General features: G+C 49.1%; 3 protein-coding genes across 4 annotated transcripts in view; 1 reads left to right on the forward strand and 2 right to left on the reverse strand.

Moving 5' to 3' along the window:
• Window positions 1-520: 520 nt before the first annotated feature.
• Window positions 521-10,576, reverse strand: ERGIC3 (ERGIC and golgi 3). Its single transcript, XM_080925113.1, has 13 exons — window positions 10,441-10,576; window positions 10,235-10,305; window positions 10,029-10,116; window positions 9,701-9,820; window positions 8,359-8,452; window positions 7,547-7,712; window positions 7,395-7,452; window positions 2,847-2,878; window positions 2,063-2,159; window positions 1,919-1,983; window positions 1,182-1,318; window positions 956-1,011; window positions 521-719 (listed from the first exon to the last, which is right to left on the reverse strand). Exons 1-13 carry the CDS (start codon window positions 10,526-10,528, stop codon window positions 640-642), a joined length of 1,152 nt encoding a protein of 383 aa, XP_080781239.1. The 5' UTR covers window positions 10,529-10,576; the 3' UTR covers window positions 521-639.
• Window positions 10,577-15,073: 4,497 nt separating this feature from the next.
• On the forward strand, window positions 15,074-15,864 carry LOC308427443 (uncharacterized protein C20orf173 homolog; the record flags this gene model as incomplete). Its single annotated transcript, XM_080925566.1, is given in 6 exon segments — window positions 15,074-15,122; window positions 15,125-15,270; window positions 15,274-15,318; window positions 15,481-15,645; window positions 15,722-15,812; window positions 15,815-15,864. Coding segments are annotated over 6 exon segments (546 nt in total).
• A 4,094-nt stretch (window positions 15,865-19,958) lies between these two features.
• CEP250 (centrosomal protein 250) overlaps window positions 19,959-23,719 on the reverse strand; it is a 36,245-nt gene continuing 32,484 nt past the window's right edge. For both annotated transcript variants that reach the window (XM_080925008.1, XM_080925009.1), the window contains 3 exons: window positions 23,356-23,457; window positions 22,442-22,504; window positions 19,959-20,553 (listed from right to left, as the gene is read on the reverse strand). In XM_080925008.1, the coding sequence (XP_080781134.1) occupies window positions 20,290-20,553; window positions 22,442-22,504; window positions 23,356-23,457 (429 nt within the window). In that variant the 3' untranslated portion in view covers window positions 19,959-20,289. The remainder of the gene's footprint in view (window positions 20,554-22,441; window positions 22,505-23,355; window positions 23,458-23,719) is intronic.

Below are 23,719 nucleotides of genomic sequence, written 5' to 3' on the forward strand. Positions count from 1 at the left end.
TCTCTAGACACAGATAAGGGTTCTAATGAGAAGCGGTGGTGTGGTGCTGGCTGTGTCTAAAATGGCAGAGGCTGCCTCTCTCCTTGCCTTTCAGCTTTGCTTCCATTTAGAAGTCTTTATAGGTCTATGTGTTTTCTCTATGCGGCGACAGTGAGAACCACCACAGGGCTGAGGCCAGGCTGTGGGAAGCAGCCTCTGCTTTAGCTGTCAGTTCCACCCTGGACCCAAGCTCTGTGACAGGGACACTGGAACCATCTATTCACAAGCTGTGGTGGCTCCAAGAGATTTACCTAGAAAGTTCTGTCTGGTCACCGAAGAGGGGCTAAGGCCATGGTTGTGAAGCAGGTTATCAGTCTGGTGTAAATAGAGCCACGTTAAACAGGGATGCACATGAGACTCCCTAAGGGCTGACCCTGGCCTGTCAGTCACGATGGGTTTCAATTTGTAACTAAGAGAAGAGACTGTCCCTAGGTTCCAGCCAGATCCCAAGAATCACACTGAGACCAATCATTCCTATCACAATTCATATTTATCACCCTGGCTGGGCTGACTGAGGGAGAGGAGGATGGGTAGCTGACAGACTGGAAGATAAGCTCACAGGGAAGAGAGGGCAGGATGAGCGATGGGGAAGGAAGAGAACTACGTTGTCTTCCCTAGGTCAATTTTCTTCTGGATGGCCCGAGCCGAGTGGTAGATGAGCGAGTCAATGAGTCCAGCCACTGAGAGAGAAACCGTGACTAGCAGTGGCTCCTGTGGACCCCTGCCTGTCACCTAACTGGCCAGCCAGCATTTTCCTTGGTCCTTAAGGCATTCCTCTTCCCCAACCAAAGCCCGGGCACTGCCGAGGATGTCACTCAGCAGTGGACACCTGCTCAGTATGTGTATACTCTCAAAGCCACAGCACAGGAAAGTCGGGGGCACCCATTCCCCAAAAAAGTGCTCTGGATTCTCTTACCTGTAAACATGCCTCCAATGATGGCGCACACACCTGTCAGGAAGTGGGTGAAGGACCTGCAGAGGCAACAGGAGGCTCAGCAGACACCTGCTCTCATAGGAACAGGAGGCTCAGCAGACACCTGCTCTCATAGGAACAGGAGGCTCAGCAGGCACCTGCTCTCATAGGAACAGGAGGCTCAGCAGGCACCTGCTCTCACTGGCCCTGAGCCACTCCATACCCTCACCTGTGTTTCTCTGTCAGCTTCACCATCATTGGTGAGAGCTCATACAGCACAAAGACCCCTGGCAGGCCCTGATCACCCAGCAGTCCATTGGCAACCTTCTCGTGCCTGGTCACGGAGAACTGGTTTGTCCTCAGCACCTGTGGTAGGAAGGGTCCCAGAGGGTAAGGCTCAGAACCTGAGTTGTGCCCTTCATGAGGCTGTGACTATATGAAGGGACAGAATGATCCCATGTTGGTCACTAGCACTGTAAGAGGTCCTCTGGAGCCCTGTCTGGTCACCTAACTGTCCAGTTGGCCCTACTAGTGAGCACCGTACAGTTGGCCGGTCCTAGCTACATCTAGCCAATACCTTTGCTGGAGGTCCAGGGGTGAGAACCAACTCTTGCAGAGGCACTCTAAAGCTGGGACTCTTCCTTGCCCCTTAGCCCTGTTACAGCACTCCACAGCCTGGCTGCTCTATAGACACAGAACACAGCAGGCCCAAAGGATGCCTGGCCTGGCTAACCAGCCCAGAACATAAAAACAATGGGAGTCACTAAGAACCCAGGGGATGTCCAGAGGTGGTATGAGAAGCAGGAAGACTGCAGTGAGGGCAGACCGCTCCTCTTTGGGCCCCAGCACTGCATCATTACATGGAATAAGAGCAGTACCTCCTTCCCCAGGCTGAAGGAAGTACACAAAGGTCTTTAAGTACTAGGCAACAAGTCGGAGCTTGTCGCCTCTGCTCCCTTAGCTCACCTCCCCGTCCACTTTCATGTAGACCGTGGGCACCACCTTCACAAAGTACTGGAACATCATGGAGGCTGTGTGGAGAAGCAAGCACAGGGCATGGGTGCCAGGCAGGGTTCTGATGGGAGAAGGGGCTACCTCCTAGTATGGTACCTTGGGGTGCAGTGACATTGGTATGGTCCAGGGGGTTCACAATGCCTGGATAGTCCTCCCCGAATGACAAGTGCTTGATGTAGTGGGTCATGTTGATCTGCAAGAAATATCAGTGACTGAGGCCTGACAGTACACAACCCACTCCACCCCAAACTCTCTAGAATAGCGAAGAGGGATGCCCAAGTCTGTCAGTGCAGGTGAGAGCCTTTAATGGAGGGAGTGGCTGCACCAGCCATCTCCCATTTCCCCTTAGGAACTCCCTACTCAGTCTATAGGTTCCTGGAGCTCCAGGGTTAAGGTACAACTTCAAAGAGTCATGGAGTGCACAGTAGACATTGGTCCTGCCTGGACCTCTCAAGAGATGAAGGCCTAAGCCAGAGCCCCTAATTACCAGCTTTCTTGAGGGATGCTTAGAAATGCAAATCTGACTATGCTCTGCCCCTGGTTAAGGTGAGTGGGCAAATGCCCTCTGTTCTGAAAGGAAAGAACAGATTCCTCAGTGTGACTGCCACGTCCCACGTGCTCTGGCCCTGTCAACTTTGTCAGCCTTGGCCATCTATATCCACTAGGTGGCTTCCTAGAAGTGTCACACTCCCTCCTGGCCTTACTCTGAAGTTCCTTCTCAAGGATAAGCTCCAGAACCCCATCTCTTGCTCCACAACCCCATCTCTGCCCTGAGTCTGGAGCACCAGCCCGACAATGGAGAGGGGCTTCTCTGCCCCCACGTCAGACGTGACTAGCCCAGTGTCCATGCCACCCACCCTCCATTCCCACTGGTACGTACATTGTCAAGGCCAAAGCTCTGTAAGTCATGAACTAGGAGAGAAGAAGAAAGGGTCATTAGGCAGGCAGGACCAGGTTCCTGGCTGCTCCTGAGTATCATCTCTGGCTGTCTTCCTCCCCTGTGGGGTATTACGTACCTAGCTCTTCTCGAAGCCCTAGTCACCCTCACCCTCCTACATCTGACCTCCTTAAGGCCAGCTGGCTAGGGCCTGCCCTGGACCTGGGTGAGAGTTCACACCCTCACCCTGGGTGGGCAAGAACACACATTTTCCCTCCCTGACAGAGGAGCTCTAGGCAATTGACTCTGGGAGGGGCTTTTAGCTCAGGAGACAAAACCTACTAATTGGTTGATAACTAATTATAGTTAATAGCAAATCACTGTACCCCAACATGGGCGGGGGCAATGGGATAGACTGTGGTGCTTCTGCCCTCAAAATTCCCCAAAGAAATCTCAAGGGGTTCTTGAAGGAACAATTTCATCTCATCTTAAATCCCAACTGCCCTGCTGTGAGGAACCCCACCTCAAAGACACAACCCAGACCCATCCAAACCTTCCCCATTCCATGGGCAGGTTGACCCAGAACTGGGGGCTTGGCCTCCCTGGGGGGCAGGGCCACTTACTCTCCACAGCATGGACTGCAGCATGGGGGAGGGAGAGAGGAGGAAGAGAACAGGTTCAGAGCTTCACAGTGAGATCTATGGAGCAAGACCCATGGTAGGAAGGAGGACTGACACTCCTGCTTCAGCACAAGGTCTAGCCCCAGCCAAAAGGTCTCTTCCAGGACCAAAAGGCACAGAAGACAGCATAAGCAGAAAATAGTCTAAGAACCAAAGACCTTGAGCCTTAAACCCTCTCCCAGCTGCATGACCCAGGCAAAGTGCTTGGTCTGAGTTATTCTCTGCAGAGGGTGGTCTTAAGAACCAGGAGGATCTAAGAGGCAATACCTCGTCAACTTTACAAGATATTATACCACACCTGTATCATTCACACTTCGATCAATAAGGATTAAAAAAAAAAAAAATACTGAGGCCTCTGGCAGATGTCTGGCCACAGGCACTGGGGCTCTGTGGATGAGCATTGTTGTGCTCAGAGTCAGTTCCCTAGGGTCCGTGACTCTGAGGTGACTTAGGAGGAGGCACAGACATGCTGCTGTGAAGCCAGCCCTGAGTGTCTGTGAGCCTGGAGCCATGCTTTTCTACAGTGATGTGAATACCTCGCTCTAGTTGCAGAAACTCCACTTTACTCCAGAGTAGAGATGCAGGACTCCAGAGCTCCGCAAGGTCCTCTGAGCCACTCACCTGCTCCCTCTTCCTTTCCCCCAATGCAGGCACAGACTACACTGTAGCCAGAAAGACCAACAGAGCTACTGTACAGGACCCCATAAATGTTCGCCTTGGTGACTTAGAGTAGCTCAGGCCTGCAGACCCTGCTCATTCCCTACATCCCTCTTACCTGGCAGCCACCTCCTAATGTGATCCTAACTCCTACCCAGCCACACCCCACCAGGAAGAAAGACTCCTGTCTTCAGCCTCTACCCAGGCCCTTCACCCTTTTGTCACCCACGGGCACCAGCTCTACTCTATCCCCTCAGTTACTATGTGGTCTCCCATACCTATCCCCGCTTTGGCCAAAACAGAGACCTTTCTAGCTCCTTACTGCCATCATATCACGGTTCCCTGATCCGCAATCCTCAGCTCTGGTGCAGATCAAGGCACCCCTACTTGTGTAACCACAAAATACTATTAGGCACCCCCAGGACTGTCCATCCTTGATGACAGCTAAGTCACAGCTGTTCTCGAGTCCCACAGTCATGTACAGGAGCCTTCCAATATCCAGTCCTCATAGTTCCTGGGTAGGCCCCTCCCTGTACCTCTCTCCCAACCCGTACCTCTAGTTGTTGGTCGTTCCCTAATCTGACATTAGCAGTAGCTACACCCCGTTTTAGTTTTAACCACAAGTTCCTCATGCTCTGGCCACCGGCCTGCTAACCTCCTCCTGTTCCTTCCCGCCCTCTAGTACCCCAAATCCAAGTGTCCTGTGCCACCACATGAAAGGCCTGCAGCAGTCTGCTGCCTCTGTTTCCTTACTGGCTTCCAGTCCTACCCCAACCCCAAGTGCTCACTTCTTCCCATGGTGCACCTCTGTGACAGCCTCTTCATGCACTCCTAACTCCTATCTGGGCAGCATGGAGCATCCCTAAACCCCAGAGGATCCCTCGTGTGTTCCAGAAACCAGAGGTGCCCATGTGGCCTCTCTCAAATCTCCACCACCTCCACCCCCCTCTCCTTAGCTGTCAGCTAATGACCTTGCTTCCTACTCCAGAGCAGCAGCTAGAGGCAACCCTGCGTGTGTTTTCCTGACTGTCCTCAGGCTCAGGCACTAGACTGTCTCCTCTCCAGATCTGCCTGCCACACTGTCACTCTTGTCTCTAGCCTCACTTTTGCTGTGTTACAGTGTCTTCCCTGCACACGCACAGCCCTGCACGTGAGCCTCCTGAGGCCTGTGCACCAGTTCCTGGACACTCTTTCCTTCCTTTCTTCTTGGTCTTGTCCTCCACTTCCTAGGCCTCAGCTGTCACCACTGTCTAAACTTGGACAATGGTAGTGATGACGTCTGTCCACAGCTTCAATTTCAAGCACTTGTGCCCTCAACACGCTCCCACACAACCCATTTCAGCCATGGCACTGATGCCCCTAACATTCCATCCTCTGCTCCCCTGGTCACCTGCTATCCTTAGCCTCCTCTAATGCCTGAGGCCTGGAGGTACTCAGCCCTTTGGGTTCCCTTCTTCTCAAACTCTCCTGGCAGGGAGAGCTCTAAATATGTGGGAGGTTCAACATTTGTGTCTCCCCCAACTCCTGGTAAACATTTACTTGGTAACCACAGAACCTGGGAAATGAAAATCCTGCTGGTCTGAAGGTGTCAGGAGCTGATTATCTGTTCTATACCCACACCTATGAACAACCACCCCCCACCCAATCCTAAGGTCTTTTGACCTTCCCACTACTCAGGCAGAAAACTCTGCAGCTGTTCTGGACCCTTTGGCCTTCTCTGTCACATCCATCAGTGTCTTCCCAGTTCTACCTTTAATGTCTCCAGAACCCACGGCTTCTCCAGCGCTCTGATCCATGCTTCACCCACCATCTTTGAGACCACCTTCTCTGTGCTCTCACATGGTGCCCTATCCTCCTCCAGCCTGCACACCGTCAGGGGACGGTCACTATGTGTTTGTTTTTGGGAGGGAGAGACGAGACCTTACCATGGAGCGCTGGCTGGCCTAGCACTCATAGAGACCTTCCTACTTCTGCCTTCTGAGTGTTGGGATCAAAGGTTTGAGCCATCATGCTTATTTGTAAAGGTGAAGTCGGCTTCTCACACAGCACAGAAGGTCCTGATCCCTGTGCAGCTGTCCTCCCTCAGTCTGTGGTCAACCATGCTCTTCCGTGTTCAGGCATCCTGTCTTACTGACACCGGGACATGCAGGCCCTGAGCATCTACAGTCACTGCTCTCACCGGCTACACTCCCTAGGCATCAACGCTGCCGGCCACCTCACTTTCCTCGGGTCTTTGCACAAGTGTAATCCCACACGCTTTCCTAAACCACCATAACTAAGACAGCAGACACTATCCCTCCTTCATCTTTATTCTGTTTGTTTTGGTCTACATCACATTTCTGTTATCTATTTATTTAGAGACAGTGTCTCACTATATAGTACTGGCTAGCCCAAAACCGTGTAGAACAGGCTGGTCTTTGGCTTGGTTCACATTACTTATTAGTAGAAGATATATCATGTACTTTCTATGCCTGTTTGTGTCCTTTTATTTTGTGTGTGTGTGTGTGTGTGTGTGAGAGAGAGAGAGAGAGAGAGAGAGAGAGAGAGAGAGAGAAAGAGAGAAAGAGAGAGAGAGAGAGAGAGAGAGAGAGAGAGAGAGAGAGAGCAGGGTGTTGAGGCAGGGACTCATGTAACTAAGGCTAGTCTCAAACATGCTACGTGAGGATGACCTTGAACTCATCTTCCTGTCTCTACCTTCCAAATGCTGGGATTGTAGGTATGTGATCCATGCCCAGCTGTCTGGCTGAATACTCTGAGTGCAGGGACTTTACGGACTGCGCATCTTCATATCTAGACTAACAAACACATGGCACCTAGTAGGTAATTACTAATGTCTAGTGAATGAATAAAAAAACACAGCTAAGGGTACCGAATCTGAGTTCCAATCCAGCTGTGCTTGCCCAGAGCTTCCCACACACAGTCACCTGATTTCGGGGGTTAGGAGGGATGGTTAGCACTAAATAAAGAAGCATGTAAACCACGCTCTGTGCAATAACCCTAACTCCTGTACCTCACAGACGAGATCAAAGCCAGGTATGCTTGGTAAACACCCTACTAACTGAGCCACAGCCTGCCCTATACTCTTTATCACTGTACTAAACTACTCTCCTACTCTGGCTCAAGTTAAAAGAACACTGGTCTAGTAAGGGGCACACCAACCTGCCAGGAGGGAATCCAAGAGCTAATCGCCCCTGGCTGACCCTGGATCACTCACCGTGCACATGAGACTGTTGGAAGCTCTTCCCAGGGGCAAAGTGGAAGTTTCCAGCCACCTGCAGGAGACATTTTCTCTCATTCTCCACATCAGCTATAGGGCTCTCCCAGTCTGGCTCAGCCAGCTGTCTTCACCTCTGTCCCTCCTGGTACCTTGTTGACTTCCAAGAAGCCATACACCTGGCAGCCCTCGTTCTTTTGCTCCTGCATCTTCTGGCTGAAGCCCTCTCGTCGGCACTGTTCAATGGTGTCTGGGTTCTTGAAGGCCCAGCCTCGACGGCGATACGCTTCCCGAACATCTTCACAACTGTTACAGCACCTGTCGAGAAGGCATGAAGGAATGAGAGCCCAGCCACAGTGCCCTTGGGAACACCAAAGCTATTCTGCCCGCTGTAGATGGTAGTGTGGACGTCCTTCATGCCAATTAACTGTATACATAAAAATGGCTACAACGGCAAATTTTAGGCTACATGCAACATTATTATTATTTCTCCCTCTTTCTAAAAAGTACATCTCTCTAGACCTGTTAACCTCCCAGTGTTTGGGGCTGGGAAATCACACAGTGGCTAGCACATACTGGAAACTTAATAATGTGCCTTTGGCCCTGTACGGCAGAGCTTTACATGCAACATACACTTAATCCTTATGTGACTCTGGCAAGGAGGGTGTCATTATCCTCCTTTATTAATACATAGAGAAGTGATGTGGCTCAGACTGAAGACAAGGCCTGGACGCCTGGCAGCTGATTCTCTAGACTGAAGAGCGGCAGCCACTTCCGCCTTATCCCCCAGGTGTGCTGTGGTCAGTGGGCCTGCCCACTTACTGTCATCAGGATCAGTAATGAGGCTTATACCTCCTCTAAATTCTTAGTTCTAACTCCCCATGCGACAGTCAGGACAGGGCTGAGGCTGGCTAACCACAGAGCCTGGTGAAACCCCTGCTTCATGCCCCAGGGTGTGGCTCACTTGATATCTTCAGACTCAGCACCATAGCAGCTCTCACAGCGATTGGGGTCCAGTGAGTTGGGGTCAAACACTGTCACCTCGACTTTCCCAAGCTCTAAGGGCAGGGCAGAGGCAAAAAGTCCAGCATGAAGCAGACACAGTGATATCCACAACCACAGTTCCCTCCCACGAGTCCCATGGTTGGGAAAAACCAAAGCTAATATTTGTATAACACAACGCATGACTGTCAGTCATTCATCCCTGTACATATACTCCGTATTAATTAGGAAACAGCAGTAGATACTAAGTATCAGCTGGCACAGGTAACTTCATGTTGTCCTGTTTCATCCCTATAAAACCCTGAAACTGGGTCTGAGCTGGGAGTAGTGGCACACACCCTTAGTCCCAGCACTTGGGAGACAGAGGCGGGAGGATCTGAGTTTCATGGCTGGTCTACAGAGTGAGTTCTGGTCAGTCAGAGCTACACAGTGAGATGGGCCGAAGGTAACAGAGACAGCAATTTAGGGAAAGGATGCTCCAAGTGGGCACTCTATACTAGGTCTTTTATAAAGACTGCTGCGGGTTGTGTTACTGATTATGTATTGCTGATCCCCAACTCAGGATGAGGTTACAATTGGTAAAATATTATATTCTGATATTTTAGAATGCATTTAATACATCTAAGATACAGAACATTATAGCTTAATCTATACTGCCTTAAACGAGCTCAGAGAATACTTAACACACACCCGACTGCTGGGCAAAACCATCTGACATGTTTTCCTAACAAAGTACTGAGTATTTCGAATAATTCTGGCTCCTCTACTGAAAGGGAGGACCTAAATGGTTGAATGGGCATGCTTTCCAACCATCTCAAAGCCAAAGCACCTTAAACTGAGATCTGTTCGAGCTACATCCAATTCTTCATCTCATGTATGGGTTGCTACAGGTTACCACCAGTTTAGAGCTGAACCCAGGCAATTCTACTTGAGAATTTAAACTCTTAATCTTAGGATACTTGCAGTGCAGTGGGGAAAAGTGTTCTGGCCAATGAGTTGGGAAAGTAAACACCGGACAGCTTTTACCCAAGGAAGACCCCAGGCTCAAGCTTGGGAAATGATAACCAAGTAAAGCATTCTGCTCTTCACCACTGAGCCATCTCTCCAGCCCCTAAGGTTCTTACTCAATACCAGAAGCACGGATTCAACTGACTCTTGACTTTTAACTGCTGTAGAACCCTAGGCAAGCCAGCTGACTTCTGTCTAATGTGTCACGGAGCCTGTAATAAGCCCTCTTCTTTCTGGAAGGCAGGGCAAGAATGTCCAGCTCCAGGGTTGGAGACCTGTCCCCCTCCCTTGGTTACCATGCCGTTCAGCCTCTGAGCTCACGGGGATGCCATCCTTGTCTAGTCGTTTCTTGAACAGGTTGTGCTCCACATCCAGCTGCTGCTCCCCGGCCACATCCATGGCATCTATACTCAAGTCTGGAAACAGAGAGGCCAGCTAAGGCACCTGACTCCAAGGACCTGGAGAGCTCAGCATTGATGGGAAAGATGTATCTCGAGAAAGAACTGGACTTGGGGAATGAGGGTGACCCGGCATCTACTCCAGGATCTAAGGCCAGAGGTGTAAATCTGGAAGCCCACCTGGTACATCCAGGAGTCCAACTCCCACTCACAATCAGGTACTCACAGGCACAAGGCATGTGTGGGAAAAGAACATCGATGTTGATCTTCAGTTTATCCCCCCGAGACTTGTCCACGTAGAGCTCAGGATGCACCTAGAGCGTGACTACCTCAGTCAGATTGGCCCCTACTCCTCTCCTCCCCTCTCCCACCTTTAAGGGTCCTACCCTTAGAATGTCAAGCCCCGCCCACGTTCCAGGCCACGCCCCTTACCTCCGTGGTGAGATAATACTGCAACTCGGACAGGAACAGCAGGAGCATGAGAAGGCCACTGACGATGGTCACTGCAGGGTGAGAGCGAGATTTGGAATGGCCTGTATCCCACCCCTCATCCCCTAGCAGGCCAGGGAGAGTCCGGGAGCTTGAGCCAAACGCGAGGACAGCTCCCTCCGTGCAACCCTGCCCGCAATGAGACCTACCCGTGGCGCCCCCGCAGGTCTTGACCCGGAAGTCCTCCAGAGTCTTAGGGTAGGCATCGAACTGCTTCAGCTTCCCCAGCGCCTCCATGGGGACCGGCCGGAAAGGGGACACCAGCCGGCCCGCCCCTCCAGCCTCCCGCTTCCGGCCTGGAGCCGGGGCCACGCCCCTCGCTGTCTTGCGCAGGCGTTAGCAGTGCGTAAGTGGGGCTCCACCCCTCACCTGCCTTCCCAAAGGCTGTCAGCGGACATTGTCACGCCCCCCTGGCGCAGATTGGGCGGTGCTCCGAGGGGGGCGGGCCGGGAGCACAGAGGGCGGTGCTTGAGTGCACAGTGACAGCGCCCGTGGTTAGTGCTTCTCCTCAGACCTTTGGATCTCTTAGGACGGAGTTTCCAATATGACCCCACTATATAGCCACAGCAGCAGTAATTAGAATTGTTTCCAAATCGGCGTAGGTGCACACCTTTAATCCCAGCACTCGGCAGACAGAGGCAAGCGGATGTCTGTGAGTTCGAGTTCAGCCTGCTTTAAAAAAAAAGAATTCCAAGACAGCCGGGCTGTTACACAAAGAAACCCTGTCTCAAAAAAGGAAAAGGGAAAAGGGAATCGTTCAAAGTAAACAATTGGTTGCCTCACCGGAAAGTCCAAAAATGGCTCCGAGGTGTTTTAACTGGTGAGTTGGCTCAGCGGGTGAAGGTACTTGTTGCCAATTCTGAGTTCTATACCCAGGCAGGACCTTTATGGTGGAAGAAAACTGATTCTTGCAAAATGTCCTCTAACCTCCATATGAATACCATGGCGTGCCCATGGCCACACTCACAAATAAGTAAATATAATCTATAAATTATTTTTAAAAGAGAGTGGGTGTTGACTTTAATTTTTTTTCAATCTGATCAATAGTGGAACCCAGTCCTGGATTTCAAAGTACCCTGCGTTCTTAAACAGCTTCCCAGTCCTAATCCCCGTGTGGATCAATAAAACTTGGACAGTTCACTGACTCCACCCCTCTAGGCCAAGGCTGAGTGGAGATTAAGCAAACCCCTATTTGCTTTCTGTTGTAACCCATTGGCTCCGTACAGCTTAACACAGCTGTGATGACTGAAACAAAATGGTCAATAGTTTTGTTTCGAGACAGAGTCTCTTTATGCTGCTCCGGCTGACTGGGAACCCCTGGACTCCACCTCAGCCTCTTAGTATCTGATGGGAGATTTCTGTTTTGAAGATTTGTTATTTATTTTTATGTGTATGTGTGTCTACATGTGTTTATGTGTACCAGGTGATAATACAGGGCATTGGATCCCCTAAATCTGGGCTTACGGGCAGTTGTGAGTCACCCAGTGTGTGCTGGGAACTGAGCCAGGGTCCTCACAATGAGCTCTTTCTCCAGCTTAAAGGTCTTGATTTAGAAATCTTGCTTCAGGTAGTAAATTTCACTTTAGGAATCTATTTTATGCTGTTGAATGGTTACACACCCATAATATTGAATGGCTTCCCTTCAACCTAAAGAGCTTTCAAAATTTTAAAATCTTGTATTTATTTTAGACAGGGTCTCACTATGTAGCCAGGGCTGGCCTTGGATTCACAGAGATCTGTTTGCCTCTGCCTCTTGGGAGCTGGGATTAGAGGCTGGGATAAAGGCACCTAGACTTTAAATGTTTTTATTAAGATATGTTGATTATCCACAATAATGGGTTTAATGACTTCTTCATACCTATTTGTAATGTATTTCTATCACCCACTCTCTCTCTCTCTCTCTCTCTTTCTCTCTCTCTCTCACACACACACACACAGACACATACACACACACACACACACAGGCCAAATTAGTTAAAATCCTCAGATGCTGTGTAAAAATCCTCAGATGCTGATTGACCCATCTCATGGAGATTTGTGTAGATAACCTTAGCTGCTATGGGTTCAACAGTGCAATACCCAGGTTGTGCCTGGAATCCAGAATTCCACACTGCTCTCCCTGCATCCTGTAGCTCTGACATTCTTTCAGCCCCATCTCCAGAAATGTTCCCTGAGCCTTGGCAGGGCTGATAAAGTTGTCTGCTTTATGGCTGGGTATTGAACAGTCATTTCTTTTTGGCACTTTGGCCAGCAGTTCTCCCTGAGCTCCACACAAACAGTTTCTTTGACCAAAGCTTATAGCCACACTGTCAGAGAAATAAGGTTTAGTAATTTTTTAAAGATTTATTTATTTTAAGACAGACAGTACACTGTAGCTGTCTTCAGACACACCAGAAGAGGGTACAGATCCCATTACAGATGGTTATGAGCCACCATGTGATTGCTGGGAATTGAACTCAGGGCCTCTGGAAGAGCAGTCAGTGTTCTTAACCACTGAGCCATCTCTCCAGCCCAAGGTTTTGTATTTTAAAGTTTACTAGGCAGTTATATTTTGGTTGAGTCAGAAGGATTCCAAGTTTGAGGTCAATGTGAGCTATGTAGAGAGAATCTATTTTTAAAATAAACAAAAGACTGAAACAACAGCCAGTGATGTTAATATTTATAATCCCGACACTTGAAGGGTAAAGGGAGGATGAGTAAGATTTCAAGGCATCAAGGCCAGTCTGGGCTACAAAAACCCATCTCAGAACAAAAATTGTACAGGGTGGTTAAAACTTATGCATGAGTTCATGAAAAATTGCTCACAGTCAAAACACTGGAGTCAAACTAAGTGCACATATGTAAGGACCAGTTCTGTAAAGGTAAATTGTCAGGTCTCCTAAAAAAAAAAAAAAAAATGGAATAAAAACGATTTGACCAAAAACGATTTGACCTTACAACCTTAGAACTTAAAAAGTATTTGACCTTAGAACCATGGATCATTAGAACCTGCATTTAAAAAGGATGGGTACAGGGGCCAAGAGTATGGCTGCCCTTTCGGAGGACCCAGGGATCAGTCCCTTGGACCTGCATGGTGGCGCCCGACCATCCGTAACTCCAGTTCCACCAAATCTGTGCCCTCTTCTGGCCTCCATGGCAACAGTGCACGTGCACACATACAGGCAACACATGCACACTTTTGTGAGAGCTCTGTATTGGGAGCCTGGTAGCTGATCCACAAGTCACAGCACCAGGATGGCACCCACCAGCTCCCTGGAAACTTCATGGCGATGTAAACAAGCTGCAGACCTTGATGGGTCAAGACAAATCTCTTCAAACTGCAAGGGCTTTTACCCCCCCCCCCCCCCCCGTCATCATCTCACTGACTCTTGTAACTGCTCTTAAGTTAACTGTCATTCCTGGGATTTGGGATTAGCTCTGGCTGGCCTGAAACTCCATATGAAGACCAGGCTGGTCTCGAACTCACAGGGATCTACCTGCTGCTGCCTCCCAAGCGCTGGGGTTACAGGCTAAATACACCACCATGTCAGGCTGGAAATTGTTTTTTAATAAACAGAGATGAACTTATCATTCATGTCGCAAGATGAAGTATACTGCTTTGTTTTTGTTTTTTACTAAGACAGGATTTCTCTGTGTAGCCCTGGTTGTCCTGGAACTTGTTCTGTAGACCAGGCTGGCCAAGAATTTATGAAATCTGCCTGCCTCTGCCTCCTGAGTGCTGGGATTAAGGGAGTGTGCCACCGCCACCCATCTGTTTTTGTTTTTATATGTATTTACACATATGTATCAAATCTCGGTCTTGTTTAATTACTCATGTGAAAAATAACTATATTCTAATGGAAATCAAGTTTAGCCCAGTGGTTTGGAAGGGAGAGTTGTTAGGACTTCTTGCTTTTGTTTTTGTTTGGGCTATTTTGAGCAAGTGCAAATGCTCTGCAGGGTTAGTGAGGGAACTCAGTGACTAAGCTGGATAATTCCTAGAACCTACATGGTTCTATGACCACCACACACATGAACAATGACATGTATGCCTGCACACATATGCACAGACAATCCAAATAAGTAAACGTGACACCATTTAGAAAGCTTTCTCTAGTTGCTCTGTTTGTCAGGAAGGTGGTTTTGATATCATTTTGTGTATGTGTGTACGTATGTGTGTGGTGTGGTGTGTGTGTGTGTGTGTGTGTGTGTGTGTGACTGCAAAGAGGTGTCATAACATAAATCTAGCAAAAAGGTAAAGAGAAAGTGTCATGATGATATCCAATACTCTGTGTTGATGTAAAAGGATTTAAAGGAGGGAGTAATAATTCTGCAGGATCACAGAGACCATGGCAGCAGGGGACAGTGGGGTCAATGACTGACAGAACCGTCTTGGAAGGCTTGGCTTCTGGGGGAAAACCACAGGTTCAGGTCAGCAATCTCAGACACCTAGCTGAAGAGTGACAAAAGAGCCTGGTGACTGTCCTCTGCAGGGTACAAGACAAGGTTCTCTGACATAAAAAGTGGAGCTGACAGCCAGTCTTTCCTCCTGCAGGGAGCACTCAGGACAAAACTGACATCTCTGTCTGAGCTAGCATCTTGGATAGGCTCAGTTGGAATCCTCCCTGGGGGTGAGACAGTGGGCAGGAGGGAAGCGTTGGTGCTGAAGGGAGTGCTGGGAAGCTGCTGAGGCCAGCGTGAGGGGGTGCTCATACTGTCATGCTGTCTGTGGCCTCAGCCCCATGTCCTTTCAGGTGGAGAAGCCAGTCTGTTGCCTGCCACATGAACCATTCTCTGGCAGACATGGAACACTACTGGGTGGCCTGGGAGCTTGCCTTGTGGCTGATGGCTCCCTATCACATGAATTGGCACCTCAGCAGGAATGGAAAGACTGGGGACCACAGCAATGTAACTGGCGGGGCTTCAAATTTGGGGAGTGTGGCTGCCCTTCAAAACCCCCCAACTGTTCCACCTGCCACCACACAGCTGGAGAAGCATGTTAGGAGCAGACCATGGGGTACTTGAGGACAAAAGTTCTCTGGTGCTATGTGCTCCACTCCCCAGGTCATCTCCCATGCTCTGGCCCACACCCTTCCTCTTGGCTGCTGTGTGCCTCTCCCCTCCCCAACCTTGGCCCCTGGCCTCTCCTCCTGCTCCCTAGAACTAAGGCTGGTGCCAGAACCCCCACCTCATATTTGTGCTGTTACCAGGGCATAAACTCAGTGAGCGTGCATGGGCCAGTATGGAAGAAGCCATCAGAAGTGACTCCCCATCCCCTCCTGCACCATTTTGATTTCCACTGTGTGTCCTGTACCATGTTGGGGAATTATGGCCTCAGCCATATCAACCAATTATTCTATATGGCTTTCAGGTGGGTACTAAGAAGGCAGCAGGGTCCAGGTCAGGCTTGTCCCAGGTTCAGTTTCTGCCTTGGTTCCCATCATGAATCAGGCCTCAAGCCACAGCTCTGAGGCAGAGATGAGGAGCCAAACCTCAGGACCTTTCATCTGTCCCAGGAACGCCATTCACCAGGGTTCCTGGGGTCGCACTGGTTACTGCAGCTTGCAGATCTGGTACCCCGAGTGACGCGGTAATGGAGATGTTCTAGAGATTCTCAGTGTGGGGGTCTAGGGAGTTTTCCCTAGGGAGATGGGACGAATGCTGGGGAGTATGGGCTGCCTTGCTGAGGGCACTTGAGGGATTTTCTCAGGTCTCAGGAGCTTTCTAGAACTTCACCATCTCCAATTCCTCTGTAGAATTTGGAAGATGCTCTGATTCCTTACAGGCACAAGATAGTAAAGATGAGGTAAGAAGGCTGTGGCTCTGATCTGCTCTGGGCAAGAACTCAGGCTAGCCCAGGTATAACACAGGCGACTGGCTGGTTAACCAGAGTGAGTGGCCAGTACTGGAAATTGGTCAGCACAAACTCATTGCATACTTGATATCTTCAGCACAGAGGCCAAAGTTCTGTGTCTACACTTACTCAGCCCCACCCTCCTCTGTCCGATCGTGTCCTTTATGTTTAAAAGGCATACTTCATGTGCATGAGTATTTTGCCTTCATGTGCATCATATTCATGTCTGGTGCTCTCAGAGGTCAGAGGAAGGCTGGAGCCCTTGAATATGGAGCTACAGACGGTTCTGAGGCATGTGGGTGTAGAGAACCAAATACGGGCTCTCTGCAAGAACAAAAGCTCCTATCCAATGAGCATCTCTCTAGCTCTTATGCAGTTCCCTTCCCCACCCCACCCCCCATCTTAAGACAGGGTTTCTCTCTGTAGCCCTTGCTGTACTGGAACTCATTCTGTAGACCAGGCTGACTTTGAACTCACAGAGATCCTCTTTTATGAGATTAAAGGCATGCGCTACTACCTTGTGGTACCTTTTACCTTTCACAGGCCCTTCCCTGTGTCTGGAATCCTTTTCCCAGAGCATAACAGAAACCAGCTAGGTTGATGCTCTTTTTGAGGTCCAGGGTAAGTCTATGAGAGTGTTTATCACACTGTGCTGAGTCTGTCTTCCCTAGGGAAGTAAAGCTCTATTCTCTTCCAGCTTGAGAGACAGCCTATCACTATGATGAAAGGGAACTTGGGCTAAAGGACAGGATTTGGCCTGCTGATATGCACATCCTCTCTCATATGCTAGGCCGCCCTCCTCAGAAGTTCTATTACTTACTGGAAGATAATCATACCGAAGGCCCCCAGAAGGATCTGTCCACATGGACTAGTGAAGCAGAAATGGAAGTTACTTGTCAGCTAAGATGGGCAGACAAGGCCACCATTCACCAGTGACAATGAGCTGAATGCTGGATTTTTAGTATCACAACAGCCACGTAACTCTATGGTTAAAGATAAAAGGGTGTGACATCTGTCTAGATCTGAATAAAGTCTTGGTCTGGTACTGTCTGCAAATAAAGTATCTGGGGAGGAATGGTCAGATCTCAGAGACAATCTCTCCAATCCCCCATTTCTCTCTCTCTCTCTCTCTCTCTCTCTCTCTCTCTCTCTCTCTCTCTCTCTCTCTCACACACACACACACACACACACACACACACAGACAGATACACACACACATACACACACACACACACACACACACACACCTTTCTATCTATTCATTTATCCAACCATTTATCTAGTTATCATCTATTTGCTTTGGGGGGGTTTACAATATAGTTCCAGGCTGACCTTGAACTCCTGTTTCAGACTTCTGAGGACTGGCATTACAGTCACTGCCTCACCCAGTGTCATATAGCATTTCTCCACAAGACAAAAACCTTTCATTTTGGAGGAAAGCTCCTTAAGACCTAGAAGTTTCTAGGAGGAGGCAAAAATTCTATCCTACAGGGAAGATTCCAAAGTAACAACTCAAAAGCTTCAGGAAGTTCCAGAAACTGAACAAATTGACTAGACCCTTCACTCTATTAGTATACATAAACTGCGAGGCCTGCAGACAAGTCCAGCTACCTGCTAGGAAACAGACCAACTGAATTGCCTGGAAAAGACTCTCCAACTTGTGCAGCTGCTCACAAGTTGTGCAGTGGGCTACAAGTTTGCAGCATTTGTGTCACCCTTTGGGGGGGTGGCCTTTGGTTATGTAGCTGTCTTGGCATCATTTTTATTTCTCCTATTAAGTACCCCAGTCAAATGCATTTGTTCATTCCCACCGAATAACAATAGTGTCATAAAGTTAGTGTCATTGTTTTCAGACAGGACTCCAGTGCAGGGAAGAAAAAAGAATGACATGAAAAGATAAAACTGGGATTCTAATACGTGCAGTATACGTGCATGTGCTTGTGTGTGTGAAAGACTTAACTGTCAAAAATCCACAGTTCAAGAGTAGCAAGAATGAGCATAGCATACTCAGATCAAGCATAGAACATTGGGAACAACACTGTTTTTGGGGGGCTGGTGACATGGCTTGTGGCAGAACTCCTGTGTAGCATCACTGACACTTTGGGTTCTATCCTCAACACTGAAGGAAAAGAAGAAAGGAGGGCACAACTGTTCTTAGGCTTTGAGGAAGTCATCAACAATGCTCTAGTCTGTATCCACTAGGCCTTTTCTGTAAGTGGCAGTCTATGTTGATTGGCTTGATACATGGTTGGACTTTGGGGCCAGAGTCAATTTTAGTTGATGTGCTCAGGGAGGGACACAAGATAATCAGGCAATTATGTGTTATGGGGAACAAAGCCAGATGAACTTCTCAAATCAAGGCTTTGAATTTAATTTAAATAAAGTCAGTGCTATATAGTACTTTTTATTCTCCAGTAGTAATTGTCTCCAAGGTTTATTGCCTGTCTGCTAACCTTTGCCTGGTACTGGAAGCTCCGAGCCTCTGTACACTCTAATCTAGGCCTAGACTATTTTCAGCTTCTGAGACTTACTGCTGATTAAGCCCACCCTTTCTAATTCTTTCTGAACTCTGGCTGGCTGGTCAACTCAGCTAGCTGTTCTGGTTCAAAACTCCTCTCCACACTAACTGATTCAAACACCCTTCTCTGGGCTTCTCCTAAAATGCTCTGCTTGGCCTCAAACTATCTCTAGCAATAAATTCTAATCTCCTGGCACCGTTTATCTATGTCTAGTCTAGCTTGTTCTCTCTTCACCCTGTCTATAAAACTTTCCCAGTAAGACTGCCTCCTTCTCCCTCCCTTTCTTCTCATGACAATTGGGCATATCCTATTCTGTCAAATCTTTTTGTGACTCGTCATTTTGTTTGACACTCAACTAAACAGCACATTCAAACATGGCTGCTTCCTCTGTAAACTAGCTTTACCTTCATTGTTTGGGATTAAAGGTAAGTACTACAGGCATGTCTGTATTTCAACCAGAGGAATTAAAGGTGTTTACTAAGGACTGAGCCACACCACAGCTAGAAACAGGCTTTTATTTTCCGGTAAACAGCACAATTTTGGGGTTCACCGTGTGATCAAATACCCTGCAGCAGGTGGCTGCTTAGCATCTGGGTTAGAGCTAGAGGGCTGCCATAATCCAGCCTCTAACCTTGGCCCCAACCTTTGCTACAGTAGACCAGCCCCCCCATCCCCCAGTGAGCTTAGCAGCACTCTCAACTTCTCCATCCCCACAAGGTCAGTGGGTGACTCCCTTGTGTTATGGGCCTTCTGTTCATCCTCAGACTGTCTCTAACTCGTTAGTGTACTTGGTTCTTGTTTTGTTTACAGTGTACTGTATACATGCATGTGTGTGGGACTGGGGGATGGATGATCTCAGGTTGTCAGGCTTTGTAGGAAGTGCCAGACTTGTCACATGGCTCTTATCAGTCATACTTCAAGTTGGCCAGGGCTTTTTTTTTTCTTTTCCTTGTTTTTATAAGACAGGGTTTCTCTCTATAGTCTTGGCTTTCATGGAACTTACTCTGTAGACCAGACTGGCCTCAAACTCAGAGGTCCTGCCTCTGCCACCCTGAGTGCTGGGATTAAAGGTGCACCATCACCACCCAGAGATTTTTCTTTTGTAGCCTTCCCAGTTACACAACATACTGTGTAGTATGTTCATATAAGAATCAGTATATCTTCCAGAATTCCCTTGATACCCTGCTTCTACCCATCCACATAAGCAGAGACAGCAGCCAAGGACTAATGCAAAGACCTAGTATTTATTGTTGAAGGGAGGGTGAGGGAGACACTGAAGACAAGTAGCCCACGGACAGTCTCTGTACTCCATGCATTCAGGATGCTCCTGCCCAGGACAGAATACCTGCTTACTGTTGGGTCTTCAGGCTTACTGGGCTGTAGTCAGGGCAAGGCACTTCTTGGGTAACAGTTGGTTAGCAAGCAAATGTGTTTGCCTCATTTCTGTGTGAGCTGAGACTTTCTCCAGCCTGGAGGGTTCTTGTTTTCTTCCTGGGACTGTCAGCTGGCTAGGGTCTCCCAGGTTGGTTAACAGCTAAATCTTGCCTTTGGCAAACCTGCAGCTGAGTGGGAGATCTGTGGCCCCTCTGCAGTTATCCAATGTGTGTACCACCTGGCTTGCCTGTGTCCTGCCCTGCCTATGGCCACTACCTGTGGGTATTTTGAGTAGTGTCCAGACTGGGATGTAGCAGGAATGGCCCTGAGGATGTCAGACTCTGATTCAGAGACTCATCCAGCTTTCGGGTCTCAGCCTCCAGAACAGTGGCCTCAGGGGCCTGGGCCACGGTGAGGAGGGAGTGAGACAGGCTGTGATGCAGGCCTGCTAGCTCACGGCTGGTCTGCACGGATCGAGCAATGTAGTCCTGCCTCTGCTTTCGCTCCAAGGCCAGCTGGGCTCGCAGCAGGGCTACCTGGTGGATAGAAAACCCAGGACAGCAGTTGAGGGCTCTGAGGCCATCCTGGCCCTTCTGCTCTGTGCTCTGTGGCTCCACACTGGAATCAACCCTGCTACATATATGAATCTCACAATCTGGCTCCAGGGTTGGGAAAAGGGCCCCATGGACTACAAATCCATTGATTCTCCACTGCCTCCAGTTATGATGGCTGGTTAACTGTCGACTTAACACAACCTAGAATCCCTGGGAAGCATCTCAGGGAGGGGTCATCTTTTCTACATAAACTGAGGGAATCCTAGAGACTAAACCACCAACCAAAGAGTACACATGGAGGGACCCATGGCTCCAGCTGCATCAGTGGGAGGAGAAGCCAGTTCAGGGAGGCGGGAGGGAGCACTCTCATAGAGCCAGGGAAAGGGGATAACATTAGAAATGTAAGTAAAGAAAATCTCCAATAATGCAAAAAACAAAACAAAACAACTCCCCCCCGCCAGGGATCATCTCTTCCATGTAAACCATGTGAGTACTCGGCTCATGTAGTGGTACCACTCCATGGGTTTGGGTTCTGGACCATAGGGAACCAACAGTGGTCATGCCTGTATCCAGGGCTGCTGACTGTGATGTCACTAGCTGCTTTAAGTTCTGCAGCCGTGAACTCCCTGTTGTGATGGACTGTTACCTGAAATTATAGCTAAAATCCCTTTCTCCTGTACATTGCTTTAGTCAGCATTTTATCAATGCGTATAAGACAACAGGAGGTACATAGGGAGCTACAAGCAGCAATAAAGCCCAGCAATTTTTAAAATTATTTTAAAAAATTTACTTTTAAGAAGCGTTTGACTCCTTTGCCTGCATGTATATGTGTGCATCATGTGTGCCCGGTACCAGCAGAGGTCAGGTGAGGGCATTAGATTCCCTGGAACTGGAGTTTGTGGATGGTTGTGCTGGGAATTGAACCTGGATCCTCTGCAAGAGCAACAATGCTCTTAACCCCTGAGCCATCTGTCCAATTCATCATCACATTTATTAAAGGCAAATTTATATGAGATAAAATGCTCAGAGTTTTAGTTTTAATGATCTCAGTAATGGATATGTCTGTGCATAACCACAATCTAATCAAGGCATACTTTAATCACAGTAACAGTCCCATCATACCTTTTGGAAGAAAACATTCAACTTAACTAGAATGATGTGAGGCCCAGGTACCAGTACTTTTTCCACAGTTCCTCCCCACAGTAGGGTTGGCTCTAGCCTACAGCTAAGGTTGCATTCTTGAGGTAGACAGTGAGGTCAGCAGACATGGAAGTAACTGGAGTGGAGGACTGGACAGAGTAGCTGAGGAAAAGCTGAGGGAGAGGCACAGAGAGCAGACCTGCACCACACTGGGAAAGAAAGGGCTTCTCTCGCCTCAGGCCGTCAGGATTGCTTCAGATAAACAAAATTAAAACCAACAGGCAAAGTGCGGGAGGCAGCCCTGACAGTAGTAGCTGCTGACTTCTGCATGGTACACAGCTCTCCAGGCTCCTCGGCAGAGGCGGGGTGCAGCGAGGAAGGAAAAGAGGGTGTGGGGCAAGGGGTGGGAGCTTTAGGTCAGACTGGAGACAGGGAGGCACTGATGCCGGTTCCCTGAGTGCAGCAGCCTGCTGCCGTGTCTGGTCCTCTGCCTACAGCCACTGCCCCCTGGTCCACTGTGATCTAGATGCCTTTGTAAGGATGGAGGCTGGCCTGGACGTATCCCCACACTCCAGGTGGAGTTGGAACAGCAGCACTCTGCCTCCCCTGAAGATGGAAGTTTTCTGAATGCTGGAGATGCACAGGCCAAGCACATAGCAGACACTAAACCTTGTTGCCTGCACGATGAGAGGGAAAGGGAAATAGAAGGAAATATTCTTCCAGGACATACCTCTCTCTGAAGCTCCACCACAAGCATGCTGTCCGAGGAACCCCTCTGACTTCCTCTCCCATCCTAGGAAAACAAATACGGATCCTGTTAACTGGGCTATCCTGCTCCGGAGTATCCATAGCAACCTACCTCTGCTCCAAGGCCAGCTAGGGTTCCAGGGGATTTATCTACTTGGCAGGTCCTAGGAGTGCTGAATTCGTCATCCCGCTTCTGGGGGCCAGAAGTACATGAGCTCACTGAAGCTCAACGGGGCAGGTTCCGGGCTAGGGGAGGCTGAGGAGGACCTACAGCAGCACACAGGCAACATCCTCCGTGAGAAACTTTGTATTTAATATAAGGGTTCACAATGGATCTGTTTTGTGGCAGCCTTGGGTTATGAGCCAGAGATATAAAGGGGAAGACGGTGTCTGCCCTTGGGAAATGGGATTAAGCTGGAGCTGTTCAGGTCCAGAAGCAGTCCCTCCCTCTCTCCCATACTGACTGGCATGCTGACCTAAGGCAGCAATAGCCAAGAGGGGCAAACACCTCTCCAAACACCTTCCCTGAGAACGGACCTCTGTGCAACCCTAACTTTGTAAACTCCAAACCTCAGGGCTCTAAGAGCTGCAAAGCTGTGATCCCACTCCTGGGCATGTCCAGAGCTGGTAAACACGACACAACTCCTGGATACCAGGGATTCTGGTTGACCCAAGGTGAACCTGAGACACTTACTTGTCCAGGAGTGAGTGCATCTGAACTAAATGCAGACCCTCTATCCCTGAGAACACACTTCCCTATGTAGGATTCCATCTGAAGCAAGGGCAGACTAGGGCAGAATCAAGCCAGGAGGGCTCTGGATTAGCTGCAGTGCTGGAATATGCGTTACAGAGGGTGGAGTTAAGGCAAGGTAAGGGCAGGAAGAAAAACAGGTAAACCTGCTGTGTGGGGGATGAAGTCACAGTTTCTCTGGCCTCCAGTGACCCTGCCCGTGATGCACGTAAGGAATCCCTCTTCAGCTTCCTCCGTTCTCGCTCCACCTGCCAATATGCAATTGAGAAATCATGTGTGCAGGGATGGGTATAAAGAGCTAGAAGCCATATTTAAAGTAAGCCTCCTGGGCCAGGAAGGCATATGGTAGGGTACAAGTGCTCCTGGCACAGAGGAAGCAGGCTAGCTCTCAGGCCTTGGAAGCAGAGGCTAGCTTTGTGGGCTGTTCCATCTTTGTCATGACTACCCTGCCCCCCATATGGTGACCAAGCACCCAAAGCACGGCTGTAATTTAATAAAAGTGTTCAGAAA

The sequence above is a fragment of the Micromys minutus genome, assembly GCF_963924665.1.
Source record: "Micromys minutus genome assembly, chromosome: 11".
Taxonomy (NCBI): domain Eukaryota; kingdom Metazoa; phylum Chordata; class Mammalia; order Rodentia; family Muridae; genus Micromys; species Micromys minutus.

Excerpts from the sequence above, each read along its gene's own strand:
- ERGIC3 (XM_080925113.1), bottom strand. The coding sequence starts at position 10,528 with ATGGAGGCGCTGGGGAAGCTGAAGCAGTTCGATGCCTACCCTAAGACT. Across the intron at positions 10,306-10,440 it reads GACCTGCGGGGGCGCCACGG|TGACCATCGTCAGTGGCCTT; the intron begins GTAGGTCTCATT and ends CTCACCCTGCAG. Across the intron at positions 8,453-9,700 it reads CTCAGAGGCTGAACGGCATG|AGCTTGGGAAAGTCGAGGTG; the intron begins GTAACCAAGGGA and ends CCCTGCCCTTAG.